This window comes from Nicotiana tabacum, chromosome 19 (assembly GCF_000715075.1).
Source record: "Nicotiana tabacum cultivar K326 chromosome 19, ASM71507v2, whole genome shotgun sequence".
NCBI classification, from domain to species: Eukaryota; Viridiplantae; Streptophyta; class Magnoliopsida; order Solanales; family Solanaceae; genus Nicotiana; species Nicotiana tabacum.
The window spans coordinates 70,907,965-70,922,116 of NC_134098.1; the positions used below are offsets into that span (position 1 = coordinate 70,907,965).

General features: G+C 35.3%; 1 protein-coding gene across 1 annotated transcript; it reads right to left on the bottom strand.

The window, feature by feature from the left end:
- Window positions 1–2,465: 2,465 nt before the first annotated feature.
- LOC107830439 (crossover junction endonuclease MUS81-like) lies at window positions 2,466–12,992 on the bottom strand. Its single transcript, XM_016657984.2, has 15 exons — window positions 12,577–12,992; window positions 12,250–12,350; window positions 11,616–11,694; window positions 11,448–11,534; window positions 11,216–11,338; window positions 9,487–9,748; window positions 7,432–7,564; window positions 7,146–7,279; window positions 6,858–6,997; window positions 5,841–5,898; window positions 5,158–5,316; window positions 4,192–4,271; window positions 3,863–4,094; window positions 3,352–3,438; window positions 2,466–2,813 (listed from the first exon to the last, which is right to left on the bottom strand). The coding sequence occupies exons 1-15, from the start codon at window positions 12,768–12,770 to the stop codon at window positions 2,709–2,711; spliced, it is 1,974 nt and encodes a 657-aa protein (XP_016513470.1). The 5' UTR covers window positions 12,771–12,992; the 3' UTR covers window positions 2,466–2,708.
- Window positions 12,993–14,152: the final 1,160 nt, after the last annotated feature.

Consider the following 14,152-nt stretch of genomic DNA (forward strand, 5'->3'; position numbering starts at 1 on the left):
GTATCGGAGCATCTGGGCTTCTCCTCTGAACATGCCCGAACCATCTAAGCCTCGCTTCCCGCATCTTGTCATCAATGGGAGCCACATGCACCTTCTCCCGAATATCATCATTCCTAATCTTATCTATCCTTGTGTGCCCGCACATCTACCGCAACATCCTCATTTCTGCTACTTTCATCTTCTGGATATGTGAGTTCTTAACGGGCCAACACTCAGCCCCATACATCATGGGCGGTCTAACCACCGCTTTATAAAACTTACCTTTGAGTATCGGTGGCACTCTCTTGTCACACAAGACTCCAGATGCTAACCTCCACTTCATCCATCCTACCTCAATACGGTGTGTGACATCCTCATCGATCTCCCCTCCCCCCTAGATAACCGAACCAAGGTACTTGAAGCTGCCTCTACTCGGGATGACCTACGAATCAAGCCTCACATCTACGCCCACTTTCCCTGGCTCAGCGCTGAACTTACACTCCAGGTATTCCGTCTTCGTCCTGCTCAGCTTGAAACCCTTAGACTCAAGAGCCTGTCTCCAAACCTCCACCCTCTCGTTAACACCGGCTCGCGACTCATCAATCAGAACTATGTCATCGGCGAATAGCATGCACCATGGCACATCCCCTTGAATATGGTGTGTTAACGCGTCCATCACCAGGGCGAATAAGAACGGACTGAGCGCAGAACCTTGGTGTAACCCCATTACAACCGGAAAATGCTCAGAGTCGCCTCCTACTGTCCTAACCCGAGTCTTAGCCCCATCATACATGTCCTTAATCGCCATAATGTAAGGAACCGATACACCTTTTGCCTCCAGGCATCTCCAGAGAATTTCTCTAGGAACCTTGTCATACGCTTTCTCTAGGTCAATAAACACCATGTGCAGATCCTTCTTCCTCTCTCTGTATAGGTATTTAAAAAATAATATTTAATATTTTTAATACAAACTAGAGTTTTTAATATAAAGGAAGGATAACTTTTTAGATATATAAATAAAATAATAATTTATCTTACTTGAAAATGTGTAGATGAATAGTTTTCATAACTTTGTTTTTCATTTTATACTCCTTCATAAAAAAAATTACTCTCTCTTCCTTAATTTGTCTAAATCAATCTTTCTTTTTTTCCAATCTCTTTATATTTCAGAAAACCCTATATATTTTTGTGTTTTTCTTTGATATTCTTACTCACCTTCTTTTTTCAAGATTTCACTAGTTTACGTGCTCAGCAATACTTTTAAAATTTCAATAGTTCTATACTTCTACTGCATTATAAAATCTTATCTAAGATCAACAATATCTTAAGAAAGATTAGATATATTGACTATATTATCAAGCAAGCAAGAATTATTAGAGAAAATGGATTATATAAAAAATTATTAACAACTTTATATATCAAAAAGTTAGAAGAATAGACTTCAAATAAAAATATATCTGATAATTTTCTTTTAAACATTTAAGCCTCATATTAAATTTTGGCTTTAGGCCCTGTATGTGCTTGAGCCGCCTTTAGAAGGAAATCAAGATTCAAGACCAGCATGTGGAGAGCATCTTTCAATTGAAAAATTGAAAGTTTGTGTCAATTTCTTTGTTTCAAATAGGATAAAGTATGTAGACAGTAGTGTCATGACTCAAATCTGGCATCTATTTGCAGAACTTATTTTATATACACTTCCACATACTCTTACGGCATATGTTTTTACTAATCCCTTGAAAGACCTCAAAATGAATATGTTTGTAACAAGCTTGGAGCCTATGATACCTACACCTCACCTCGAGTGGGTTGTCATTGTTGTGCATTTAAACTAATTAGGATTGATTTGACTTGTTAGGTTTGATTTAATTCAATTAGTGCAAGATTAATTAGTAGTTTACCAAAGTTGTGTACATTGTTATTATGATACTTGATTTTTTTATTTTTTATTTTTAAAAAACTGATTGTTGTGAACTCCTAACCAAGCTTATGGGGAATAATCAAGGATTCATTCTTGAATTCACTATAATTCTCCAAAAATTAAAGAATTGAGCAAAGATAAAAAGATCACGGAAATTAATGCCCTATTCATTTGTTCTTTCTTACTTTAAAGGCACTTAACAATTTAATGGAATTGAAAAGATTGTGGTTTTAGCCAATATGGGAATTTTGTTTATTAAAAGTAAGTTGTAACAAGATTTGTTCATTTTGGCATTTGATCCATGTTGACAGAAATGTGTCAGATTACCAAGTACATAATTAAATTAAAAAAACAATATTATACTAGATAATTTAGAATCTTAAAATCTTACTACTGAAGCTAGTAGAATTAGTATTACCTCTGTTTAAAGAGTTAAGAATAGTTCAAGTATAAAATGCAGTAACCGAAGTATAAAAGAACTTTGCATGAAGCAATGGCTTTAGTTGCAAATTGCAATGGCTCTGAAGAAATAGAAAAATTAAAAAGAAAAACTGAATACACTAAAACAGATCGCAACAGAACAAGAAAAGCCTTGATATTCAGGACTAGTTGATTTAACCACATCAATAAAGCAGTGATTCCAGCAAATCACTGCTGTCACAGATCTAACCAAAATTGGAAGTAGCCAGTACCCATCTGTATACAATGTATATCAGCTAGAATTTCGTATATATACACAAACAACGGACCAAATAAAATATACACAATATTAGTCTACTATCCTGGCATCTACTAATCTTGTAAAATGCCATCAATTGCTCCAAATCAACTCGAAAATCTTTTTGCTAGCAGTTGCATTGACTAAGTTGTTGCTCTGCTCCTTGAGCATTTCCTCTTGCGCACGAACATCGCCATCCTTCAAAAAGCCACATTAGGATCCCCCAAAATAAGAAATCTTTCTTGGATGATCTTTAATGAGAACTACTAGTTTGAGACTTTGCAAAGAGAAAGACTACTAATTCAGAAGATCCAGGAAATCTTAATACACTACATAATGTAAGGATTACTAAGGTGCAGATTAGCCTCTAACGAATTTGTTGCTAAATTTAAGGATAAATTTCACAGATATCTGAGATAAAGGATTTTAAAGGCTGCTCAACCCAATGTTACTGCCCATTTGATGCCTTTACTTCAGCATGCAATGCTAGAATCTCTTTAGAATGAATAATCTTGAGGCATGTCCAAACATCTTTGGTCGAGAATAAGGCTTTTGCATGAATTAGCCCAATCGTGTGAAATACTCTAAATGGATGAAGTACTCTACTGTTCTCTGCTACTTTTAATCTTTTTTCCTCTTTAGCCAAAAAATGTGGGACTTTGTTCTAAAACGAAGGATATTCTTATCTTTCTACTCAAATACAGGGGTCAAACAGAAAGCACTAGCAGCAACTCACAAGCAACGAGTAAGCACGCGCAAGAGATGAAAGTGTTGGATACATATCAAGAACAGCAATAGCAACTTCCTCTGTCACTTGTGGGACCTGCATGCATTGTAATCACTCCATTAAATTGAGCTAACTGATTGAATTCATGGCTAATAAATACACCATTTCCCTAACTTGGTGGAGGTGTTTTTACATGGAAACACCAAATATGCTTAGGTGACCCACCAAAGTACAAGGATATGTAAACATATATGCAAATCTCTTCTCTCGTTTCACAACACCCAGCCCCTTAGAAACATCATCAACAAACCTTGCCCTACTTCCTACCCAGCCGTCCCCTAGAAAACAACCTTCCGGGATATGAATCAATTAAACAAAGTTGAGCAACAGAGACCTAGAAGTACATAAAATTCATGATTGTCACCAAGCAGCAAATTCTAACAACCAAAGATTTTAAAACTCGTATCTTTATTTGTAAGGGAACTTAAATATATTCCAATTTTGACGTGAAAATTCCTACCTGCATGAGTTGGGTGGCAAACACATCGCTTACTGTCATTTTATCGAGATCCTCACACCTCCTAATAAACTCATTAAAGCAGGGGCACAGCCTGGTATTGGACCGCTTGTTATCCATGCATTTGTAGTACTGATTGATTGCTTGAGTAAGACAGCCGTACTTTCTCAATGTCTCTCCCAAACCACTTGTTCTTAGCACATCAAAGCCCTCCAAGATCTCGGTTGTGAAACAACTAATGCAATCATTGGAAATCAGAAATAGAAATAATAAATAAAGTAAAAAAGAAAAGCAGAAAAGACATCATTGGTGGATCCAAAAAAACAACTTACGCTGTTTTGATGCTATCGGCAGCAGTACAAGAATTTGGATCTCCTTCAACGACATACATCATCTTCTTGAGTCCACACCTCTTTTCATAAATCAACCGAAAACCCATATTAATTCAAAAATTACTCAATTATAGCATATTAATTCACTACATCTCTTGAATTTTGGGAACCGACTCATCTAAAAGCTTAAATGGTTAGACAGAGGACACTTTTTTATTTACTTAATAATGCTTTTCACATGCCCCCTTGGGCCGGGTCAGATTCTTTCTTTTTTTCCATGAGCCAACCATGAGGAAACCTTTTCTATGATAGATGTGGGTTAGACTCAAACTCAAGAACTTTCTGTGATCTGGTTGCACATTGAGTTTCACCTAAAAGTCTAAGCTGTCAAAGAAATGACGTTTTTTATTCACTAGTCCTTAACAATGCTGACAAAAATGACTCAATCCCAAAAATCATTTTCAATACTATTGGATATCAAATTGTCTAACTCACTGAGCAAAAGGCAGTCTAAAACGAAAATGCAAGTACAGATAAGACAAGGATATAATTGCCTGCTCTCTCTCAGTGTGATAAAATAAAACTAGTTATATTTTTTTTAAAATAGGTAAAACTAGTTACTCAATTTAGTATTTACCATTACCTGCAAGAGACTAAACGACACTTTTACTTTCTCTCTCTTTTTTTCCTTTATTGTTGATAAGTCAGACAATTTCAATTACAAAACATCATGCCGGTCTGTCGAGCAGATTAAACTGCACTTTTGCTTTTGGACAGCGATGTACATACTCATACAGATCATCGGGCTATGTCAATATATCATTGTTGTGGAAGGCTGAGGACAAAGAAAAATAATTAAAAGCTAGAAGTTACAAAAAGACAGAAGTCAAATACACACAAGTAAATAGAAACCACAGCATATAGAAGTACTCAAAAAGCACCAAAAGAAAAGAGATAAGAAAATACCAAAATCCGCAGCTTCTGATCTCTATATCGGTTATCCCTGATTGAACTTTGCAAATCTTCAACATTCTTCCTCTCCACAATAAAGTCAAGAACGTATTCAGTGCCAATAACTTTGTTACGAGCTATCCAGATTGCATCACCAACAGGCAAGCGCCTAACCTATGGAAGTGCCAAAATAATCTTACATCTATCAGCTGTGGTGGAATATATTGGGAGGCAGTAGTTTCAACAACTTTGCTATATGCTTCTTAGTGCTTGAACATTCTGCATGGCCGTTGGATACTTGAGATAGCCACCTGTAGATGCTATGAGACCCTAAGCCTTGTTGAGGCAGTAAGCATCACAACTACAGTGCTAATACCCTTTAGAAGGACTAAGTATTTGATTCAAACATGGATAAAGTTGCTAGAAATCCTTTTCCTTTTTTTTTAATTTGATAAAATGAAATTGCTAGAAATATAAGTACTGAAAACTAAGAAAAGAAGAAATTGCCAGCAGTCCTTTCTACAATTATAAAGTACCAGGCTACCAGCCTCTACCAAACAAGCATGGATACAAGGAGAATCTTCAAGTAAATGAAAGCTGACAAAAATATTTGACAAATACTTATTTCATATAATTGTTCCTGTCTCACTTAATAGATGAAAGCACAAGAAAAGAGAAACACAATTCCAGATATTCACCTCTATTTCAATTTTAAATTGCGTGCTGATGTTTTCAATTATCTTCCTGGAACGCGACCTGGTAAATACAACGACACAGATTTCAACGAGTCCACAAGAAATGCTGTCAGACCCTATTTTTAATTAGCCATAGCAGATGAAAATAGCACCAACTTCTAGACATTCCTATATCGGCATTGTCACTTCCTAAATCTCCAAAAATTCAAGGAAATATGGAATAACCAACAGTCAGAGGACAAATCAATCTTTGATTTCTCTGAGCAAACAAATTGCCCTATAGTATTAATATAAAATTATTATTTTAATATTCAGAAAATACAGTACTTGATCATAAAAAGATATTCAGTAAATATTGATATTCATTTTTCTACTTCCTTACTGACAGCAAGGTTGCAATGTTGTTAGCTCATTTCCCAAATTAGCAGCAAGTTGAAAACAGATTGACTAAGGTACAATCTCTGTTTACAGAATTTTGTGATAGGGAGAGTCGAATATATGGCATGTCAAAGTGCACTGATGCAGAAAAGCTGGAAGAAACTCTGGAGCTTGATCCGGAATTTAGTCCATATAGACTGCCCTCTCTAGAGCACCAAGTATATGGTTAAATGCAGATATAGAAGACTTTTAAACTAATAGGATAAGTGGCATACATGGCTTATGTAGAAATAAGAGCTGGAGTTTCAAGTTTCTGAATTTACTTCATATCACAACATTTGTGGTCTAAGTCACAGTCTCATCTTCATACTTATCGATGAGAAACAGACATAGATTGTAGTAGTGTTTGGATAATGGACAAACCATCAGAATAATACTGGTATATCTTTTTTAAATAACGGCGGAGTGGGGCCAGCTTGCATGTACTTCGACTATTCCATCTGCTATCTGCTGGGGTTTAAACCTTGGTCTCCAAGGTCTGAACCTTTGATTGACCACTAGGCCATACCCTTGGGTGTCAAAGTAATATTGGTACTTAACTAACTAAAATTATTTTCAGAAATGAACAGAGCGCTTGCTTACCCTCGAGAAGTAAACTGTTCCCGATCATCTAATACCAAAACTACTTCATAAACATCTTCAAATTGCTCTCCATAGGCCAATGGCGGCGCCACCAAGAGATTGGATCTAGTTTCCAGACATGGTAATTGCTCATCAACTAGCTGAACACACAATAGAACAAAGATATTAGAAACAGAGAACTTAATTCTTCCATGCGTCACTGTCAGTCTACAGCAATACATCTTAATGTGTCAGGAACTCAGATAAAAAAGCTCGTACTGCCCTGTAGCAAGTCAATTTTGAACTTACATTGGATGAACAAGCTCTCAAAGTATTCGAACAATCTGCAAAATCAGCAAGATGAGAAGGCTTTGCACTATTTACTGTTCCATTGCAAGTAGTCTCGGATAGTCTATCATCAATTCTACAGGTACCAACTTGACCTGGCCATCGACAGTCACTAAAGTCATGCAAAAGAATGCTTAATTTCAACTGTTTCAATCAGCACCTCTAACAAGCCAAACTGTGAGTTCTTAAATCTTCGTACTAACGATATTTCTACATGAAACTATCTAAAAGGAGTCAGAAAACAAACCATAAACTTGATCTTCTCGAAGGCGACACAGAACAGACGGCCAGATTAATGATATATCTTTGCTCTGTGATGTTTCTAACACTTCAGAGTAAGCCCGAATTACTTGTTCCTTGGAGAAGCCCATTCGAATAAACTACAAGAATCAGATGCACAGAACAAAAAGAAGTCATATCAAGGAAGCATAAATTGCATAAACTGGATTAGTTTAACAAATGCCAGAGCTACTTCAAAAAGAATCTTAAAAGAAGAAAATGGAACAGCTTTGAAGCATCTTAAAGTAGAACTCAGGGAACTACTTTTAATGGAATTAAAAAAGTGCCGGAAAACATATAGTTGTGGATAATAGAACAGCAGCTAGAGAAGTCATATCACCGACTGCATGCTGATAAATACAAAGCCTTTGTCTTTCAAACACCCCCACCTCCCCCACCCACCCACCCCAAAAAAAAAACTGATAATCAAGCATGAGGACTCTCATAAAAATTGGACCTCAAGATTTGCTTAGCTGTATGTCTAAGATAAATATGCTACAGAAATTTGGGTGAATCTTACTAAGATCTCAGAAATTAACTTGTGTTTAGTCATTTTCCGGTTTCAATGAGAAAAATCAGTACTAAAGACATCGACAAGTCAAGACTTGATCAGGTGGAAGAACATAACTATGCGGTGAAAATATGATAAGGCTTGAATGCTTTAATGAATTCGAAAGTAAAATTCCTGAGTGGAAAAAAAAGATCTCTGGATGACAAATGAAAAAAAACAGCTTTTACTGCAAGCACGTCTGCTTCTGCAACAAACAATAGCCACAGATAGACTCAAAAGTAGCAGGATACAGGAATTGCTTCACCTCATTCAATATGGTAGTGGCAATGATGCTGCAGCCATCACCTTAGACCATAAAAATCACATAGTATATGCACCAGATTTGGCAACTAGCAAGCACTAAATAGAGTGGTTTGATGCTTACATATTTATGTTTATCTTGAAAATTGATGAAAGCAATAGGTCCAGGTTGCTGCTAAACAAGACACCTAGATGTAAGAGAATCTAGGGACTCAAGGCATCATAAGGTATTTGAGATGGGGCATTTTTTTCAGAAGCGGGTGGGTCGGTTTTTATTTGAGCCTTTTGAGTATGCAGTCTCAGAAAATGAGCTATTAAGGGGTATGCCCCTTCTCTTTTCTGTAGTGAAGTTCTGCTCACAATAACATGAAGCAGTAATTCTCCATAAACATGACCCTCATCAAAGCTGAAGTTCCATTCCATTAAGAACAGTTCAATGCTTTGGTGCATGGTCTTGGAACGTATTCAAGGCTCAATCATAGTACTCTATTATTTAATGCCAGTTAGATATTTCTTTTAAAATTTACGAGAGAGTAAGCAATCAGGGTATCCATCAGGGGCGTACGCAGGAATTTTTATAAGCGGTGTTGAAATTTATAAAAGAACTAGAATAATAACTTTAATTATTATTTTTCTAAACAAGAAATAGCTTAGTCTATTGGTTTTATTGAGTCTTATGTTAAAAAAGCCCGAGTTCAATTTGCTTCATCACAATTTTTAACCACAGAGGTTTTCTCAAATATTTACAAAAAAATGTGCTAGTTGAGGTTTGAACCTTTAACCTCTTAAAGCAAAATCAAGCATATAACCAACACACCAAGAGACAATCTTTGTCAAATAGTGTCATTGTTTTCTACTTATTCGTCTCTTTTCAGTATTAATACATGTACTTAGTAAAATTTTCCAACGAAGCGGTGTCACGTGACACCGCTTCGTTAAAGGTGCTTCCGCCCCTGGTATCCATGATGACTCGTCCATCGGTGATCAAACAAGTCAGAAAGCAATCTGCCAGGCAATTGAATACCCATATTAGTACAGATTTGCACTTTCTGAAGCTTTCAGCGTCAATTACGGAAGCAGTAAAAATGACAAGTGAGGCTCTGAGGGAAGAGAATTATTGCTAACATTTAACAAGAGGTATTAAACTACACATTGTTGTTATCAAGTTAAGAATCATGAATACAAGTAGCACATCTAAAACAGAAAAAGTACCCTGTCAAGAGATTCAGATGGAATGTTCATTTTCTTTTTGCCAGTCGATTGAGATGATGGCACTGGCCTTTTTCTCACTGAAGTAGTATGTCGAACTTCGGTACTTGATAAGTTAATAGTTGACAAAGTCTTATCTAGCTTGTCATTTTGATCCAAATCTGAAAATCCTGTCAAAGATGCCGATATTTCTTTGGAATCAACAATTCCTGACCTCAAAAGACATTCCCGTGCAATCTCTTTGCCTGCTTCAGTGAGCATATATCTGCACTTATTGACAAAGGATGCATGGTTTATTACTACGCGGGCGTTCCGGAAAAAAGTGAAAATGGTATTTGAAAATTAGAGTTGTGTTTGGACATGAATACAATTTTGGGTTATTTTTGAATTTTTGTGTGTTAAGTGAAAATTTTGAAAAACAGCTTTTTGGAGATTTTTAAATTTTCGAAAAATTACCAAATTTATCTTCAAGTGAAAATTGAAAAATTATGGCCAAACACTGATTTCGAAAAAAAGTGAAAATTTTCTCGAAAGAAAGTGAAATTGTTTTTATGGCCAAATGGGCTCTAAGTCTAAAGATCAGGAAAAGAAATTGGTTAAGCATGCAAAGTAAGATTCATTCGCTTGCATAGCAACTCAAGCACAATATCATTTACTCTGCTTATAAGATAGTGGTTCCTGTCAGATGGCTGCAAAGTAGTTCCTTTATATATCTACATAGTTAGCAGGGTCGATCTCGATATATCTCATTTTAATGAAGCCTGTAACTGATTCACCATTAGGAATGACATTCACCCCCACCCCTATAACCAAGAAAAGCCCCTATGCTAGAAAATAAAGAAAACACTTTAACAATTGATAATGGAGTTCGAATGCGGGGATATATATGAAGAATGGAAAAATCAGCTTCCAATAAATATACAGATTCAAGTCAAAAGGATAACAGTTAAATCGATTGACATTTAATCAGTCATATCCACCGTTCAATGAAAAACCACCTTCCATATGCAAGTTACTGACGCCTAGAATACTAGTCACTAGTCCTAGTTAGGTCAGGTAATGTTGGAACGGTTAAATACGGATTAACCCCTCGAATTTGGAGTTTGCGGCATATAGATATAGATATAACCTTCTCAAAGTGGCGGAGTAAAAGTGGAACAATTAGTTTTTCTTCCAAACTAACAAGAGGTATCTGACATACTTATAATAAGACTAGATATAGTTCTCAGCCTTTTTTTCTTACAGAAGTACCCCGCCTTGGGCCAATTAGCATGATAAAGCCAGTTGAAAAAGAACGTAAATAATAACAACAATAATAATATAACAAGTTTCATCCAACTACCGCTCTTTGTATTTCATTGGCTTGGCCAGTAACAGAAAGAAGAAGACAGAAAAATGGAGAATGGAAATTGAAGAGCAAAAAAAAAAAAAAAAGAATTTGGGAAGATATTTCATTGGGTATTTTCTCACTTTAGTAAAACCAGTATATTTTAGCTCATAACTTTGAGGAGGATTGTGTATACTTTAAAAGTCAAAGGGATTATGTGCAACAGAAACTGAGGGAGATAATCCATATGTTCTTTTTAACTTTCATATCTTAAAAGCAAGCTGACATTTCCCTAACATGCACATAAAACTATCTAGCAGGAAATGAAATGGCCAAATTTATTTGAAATGTACGAATATCAGTTAACTGGAAAAAGAGCATAAATAAAAGACATGGCAAACATACTTTGCAGGGCAGCTAGACTTAGCAACAAGTCCTTTGTCTATTAACTTCCCCATGCAGCTCCATCCGCTGTACCAGTCCCTTGGCGAGCCAAATTGTCCAGCTTTTCCTTTTCCTTTCTCAGGTCTAATGCATGGCACACATCATGGACGAAAGAGTCAAAACTTCACTTAGTACAATTGCAGGGAGAACATTAAATCGAATACTAAACCAAGTTAAGCAGCGACAGCCGTACCCAACAGGTGCACGAGAAAGACCACTAGCTTCAGTAGCATCAATAAGCTCCTGCTTATGCATAAATTTTTCACCGTTTGTTGTACACCTAGAATCATGACATTTTCATTGCTGAAACAACAATTTACTAGAACGAAGCAAAGCAGACTGCATTGAATTAGCCATTCACCTGTACAGTGTGATCAGTAAGGCATAGGCCACAGAATTCTTTTGAGGCATGTAACGCTTTGTTCCCTTATTTCTCTTCCCTGGAGATATGGGAAAGAATTTAGCAACTTCCAATTGATCCAACATCCATATCCTCCATCAGAATATAAAAAAGATGGATAAAAAAATTAATTAACTAAATACCACTCAAATCCACGTACACAAAGGTTTGTATTGTTAAGTTTTACTCAATTATTGATGTTCTTATTTCTGAAAACCACCCGGATAGTCGATCAATTAGTCCAATTATCAATGGGTCTAGTTATCGAGCATTACAAATGTAAGCTAAGTTGGCCGTTAACTTAATTGTTGAGTTCATAAGCTGCATCTGTGGTCAATCATTGTATTGAAAAAACTCATGTGATCAATAAATCAGCTACCCAAACAAGCAAAAGCATTTGAGAAGACAAAAGGAACGTAAGCCTAATTCTGTCAATATATACTCCACTAGTCCACTAGCACTACAAGGACTCCACCTTTATACAATCCACTAGTACTACAAAGACTCCACCTTTTTGCTCTAAGTAGTGCAGTGATCAGACAATGATACAAGCAGAGAATAAAAACTAGATACAAAAAAGTAATTCAAGATTTACCTTTCTCACCGGAGTTATCACTCTCCTCGGATGATGAAGCACCAGGATCATCAGCTTCAAAAAAACCTTTCATTTGCCTCAAAATCCATTTTCCAACACCCCTATAATTGAAAGTAAGTCAAATAATTATCCCAATTGAAAGAAGTGTCTGATGTAGCATAGATTTTTAAGGGTTCAATAAAACAAGTATTTTTTTACATGGCGCATAAATATATATGTGAAAACCACTCAAACTTCAATAAATTTTAACTTATGAAACCATAACTTTAAATATATAATGAGTTAAGCGCGAAAAACCTTAAATATTAACTTAAAGATTCTACTCACTTGATCTCAGAAAACTCTTTGAGAGTCTTAATAGGGGTCTTGGAATTGCAGAGATTGGTATAGGCTTTGTGAAGAGTTTTTAAGATATTATCCGAAATCCCTTTGGGGTTTTCAGCCATTTCTTGCTTCTTGTTCCACATGTACGCTGCCAACTCTTCGTTCTCCGGGCATACCACCTTCTTTTGGTACTCCATATTGGCTTGTTAAATCTAGGGTTTTTGGTCCTTTCTAATGTTTCTTCAGAAACTTTTGAAGAAATTCCTCATTCCAGTTTAATGGTTAGGGTTTTGGAGAGAAGAATAACATCGGAATTGACTTTTCTCTTGGTGGGTTGTGAAGGAGTGAGGAGTGGCAATGGCGCCAGAACTCGATTTCAAAAGCTGCCCTCGAAAAAAAAGTTATGTACAACATCCACATTGTTCACTTGTAGCTGAACATAGTTTAAAAAAATAAAAATAAAGAGAAGAAGAGTTAATACCCAAAAATACCTTTAATTTAAAGTTAAATATGCAAAGAACAACTCATCTAAATTAATATTTGAGAATATGAATAAGAAAACATAAGAATAAAATAATAAAAAAGAGAACAAATATTAATTTAAAAAATTGGAGGATGTAAACTTTAGAGCGTTATTCCCTTTTTTCTTCTTCTTTTAAGGCATTCTGTATTTTATTAGTATTTTTTATTTCTTTAATTTCTCTCTCTTTACTTACATCAATTCCACTTTCAACCAGATAAATAACTCCTTTATTTGTCCTCCTTATTTTCTGTCAAATTCCAAAATTTATATTCTTTCTTTTGTTAGCTATTCTTACCATTTTTAAATATCCACCAGCCTTCTATGTATTAACCCTTTATTTCTCCTCTTTTTTTTTTCTTTTTCTGTTACTTTCTATATATCTTTCCTCCCATGATTCCATTTAAGTAATCAGATAAGTCTATTTATTTTTATTCTCTATATGTTCAAAAGAGGAGACTGTAGTGCCATGTCATCTGAGGCCAAAATATAGCTAACTAATTTAGAATATCATATTTTCAACATAGGAAAAATACTAATCTAATATTCTTTTATGATTCTATCACCTCTTAATGATACTTTTAATATCTCTTTGACTGAAATTATTTGAGGAAACACTTCAGTTTAATTATGGAACAACCCGTTTAAATTAGCATGTTGGAACTAAAGACAAAAGCTAAAAACTAATGAAATAATAATGTAAAATTACTACTGGTGGCTAATATGTATTTGTTTTTAAAGGTAAAAGGAATGGCGTTAATCCCTTAGTTTAGTATAGAATCAAATCTTCAGTCGTTACACATTCATCTTGACTCTCTTGCATTTAATTCTAGGTATCTTAAATTTGAAAACAATAAAAGAAAAGGGATCAAACATATAAAAAATAATAAACATTACAGTAGAGTTCATTACGTAAGGTAACTTACCTTATAATTTGTTAAGCGGACGCGAATGTCGTTGATTCATTCAAATTTGTAAGATTTGCGAAACTTAAATCATGGATAACGATTACATGGATAATAAACCATGCAAAAAGGGAAATTCTTAATTTACTCATAA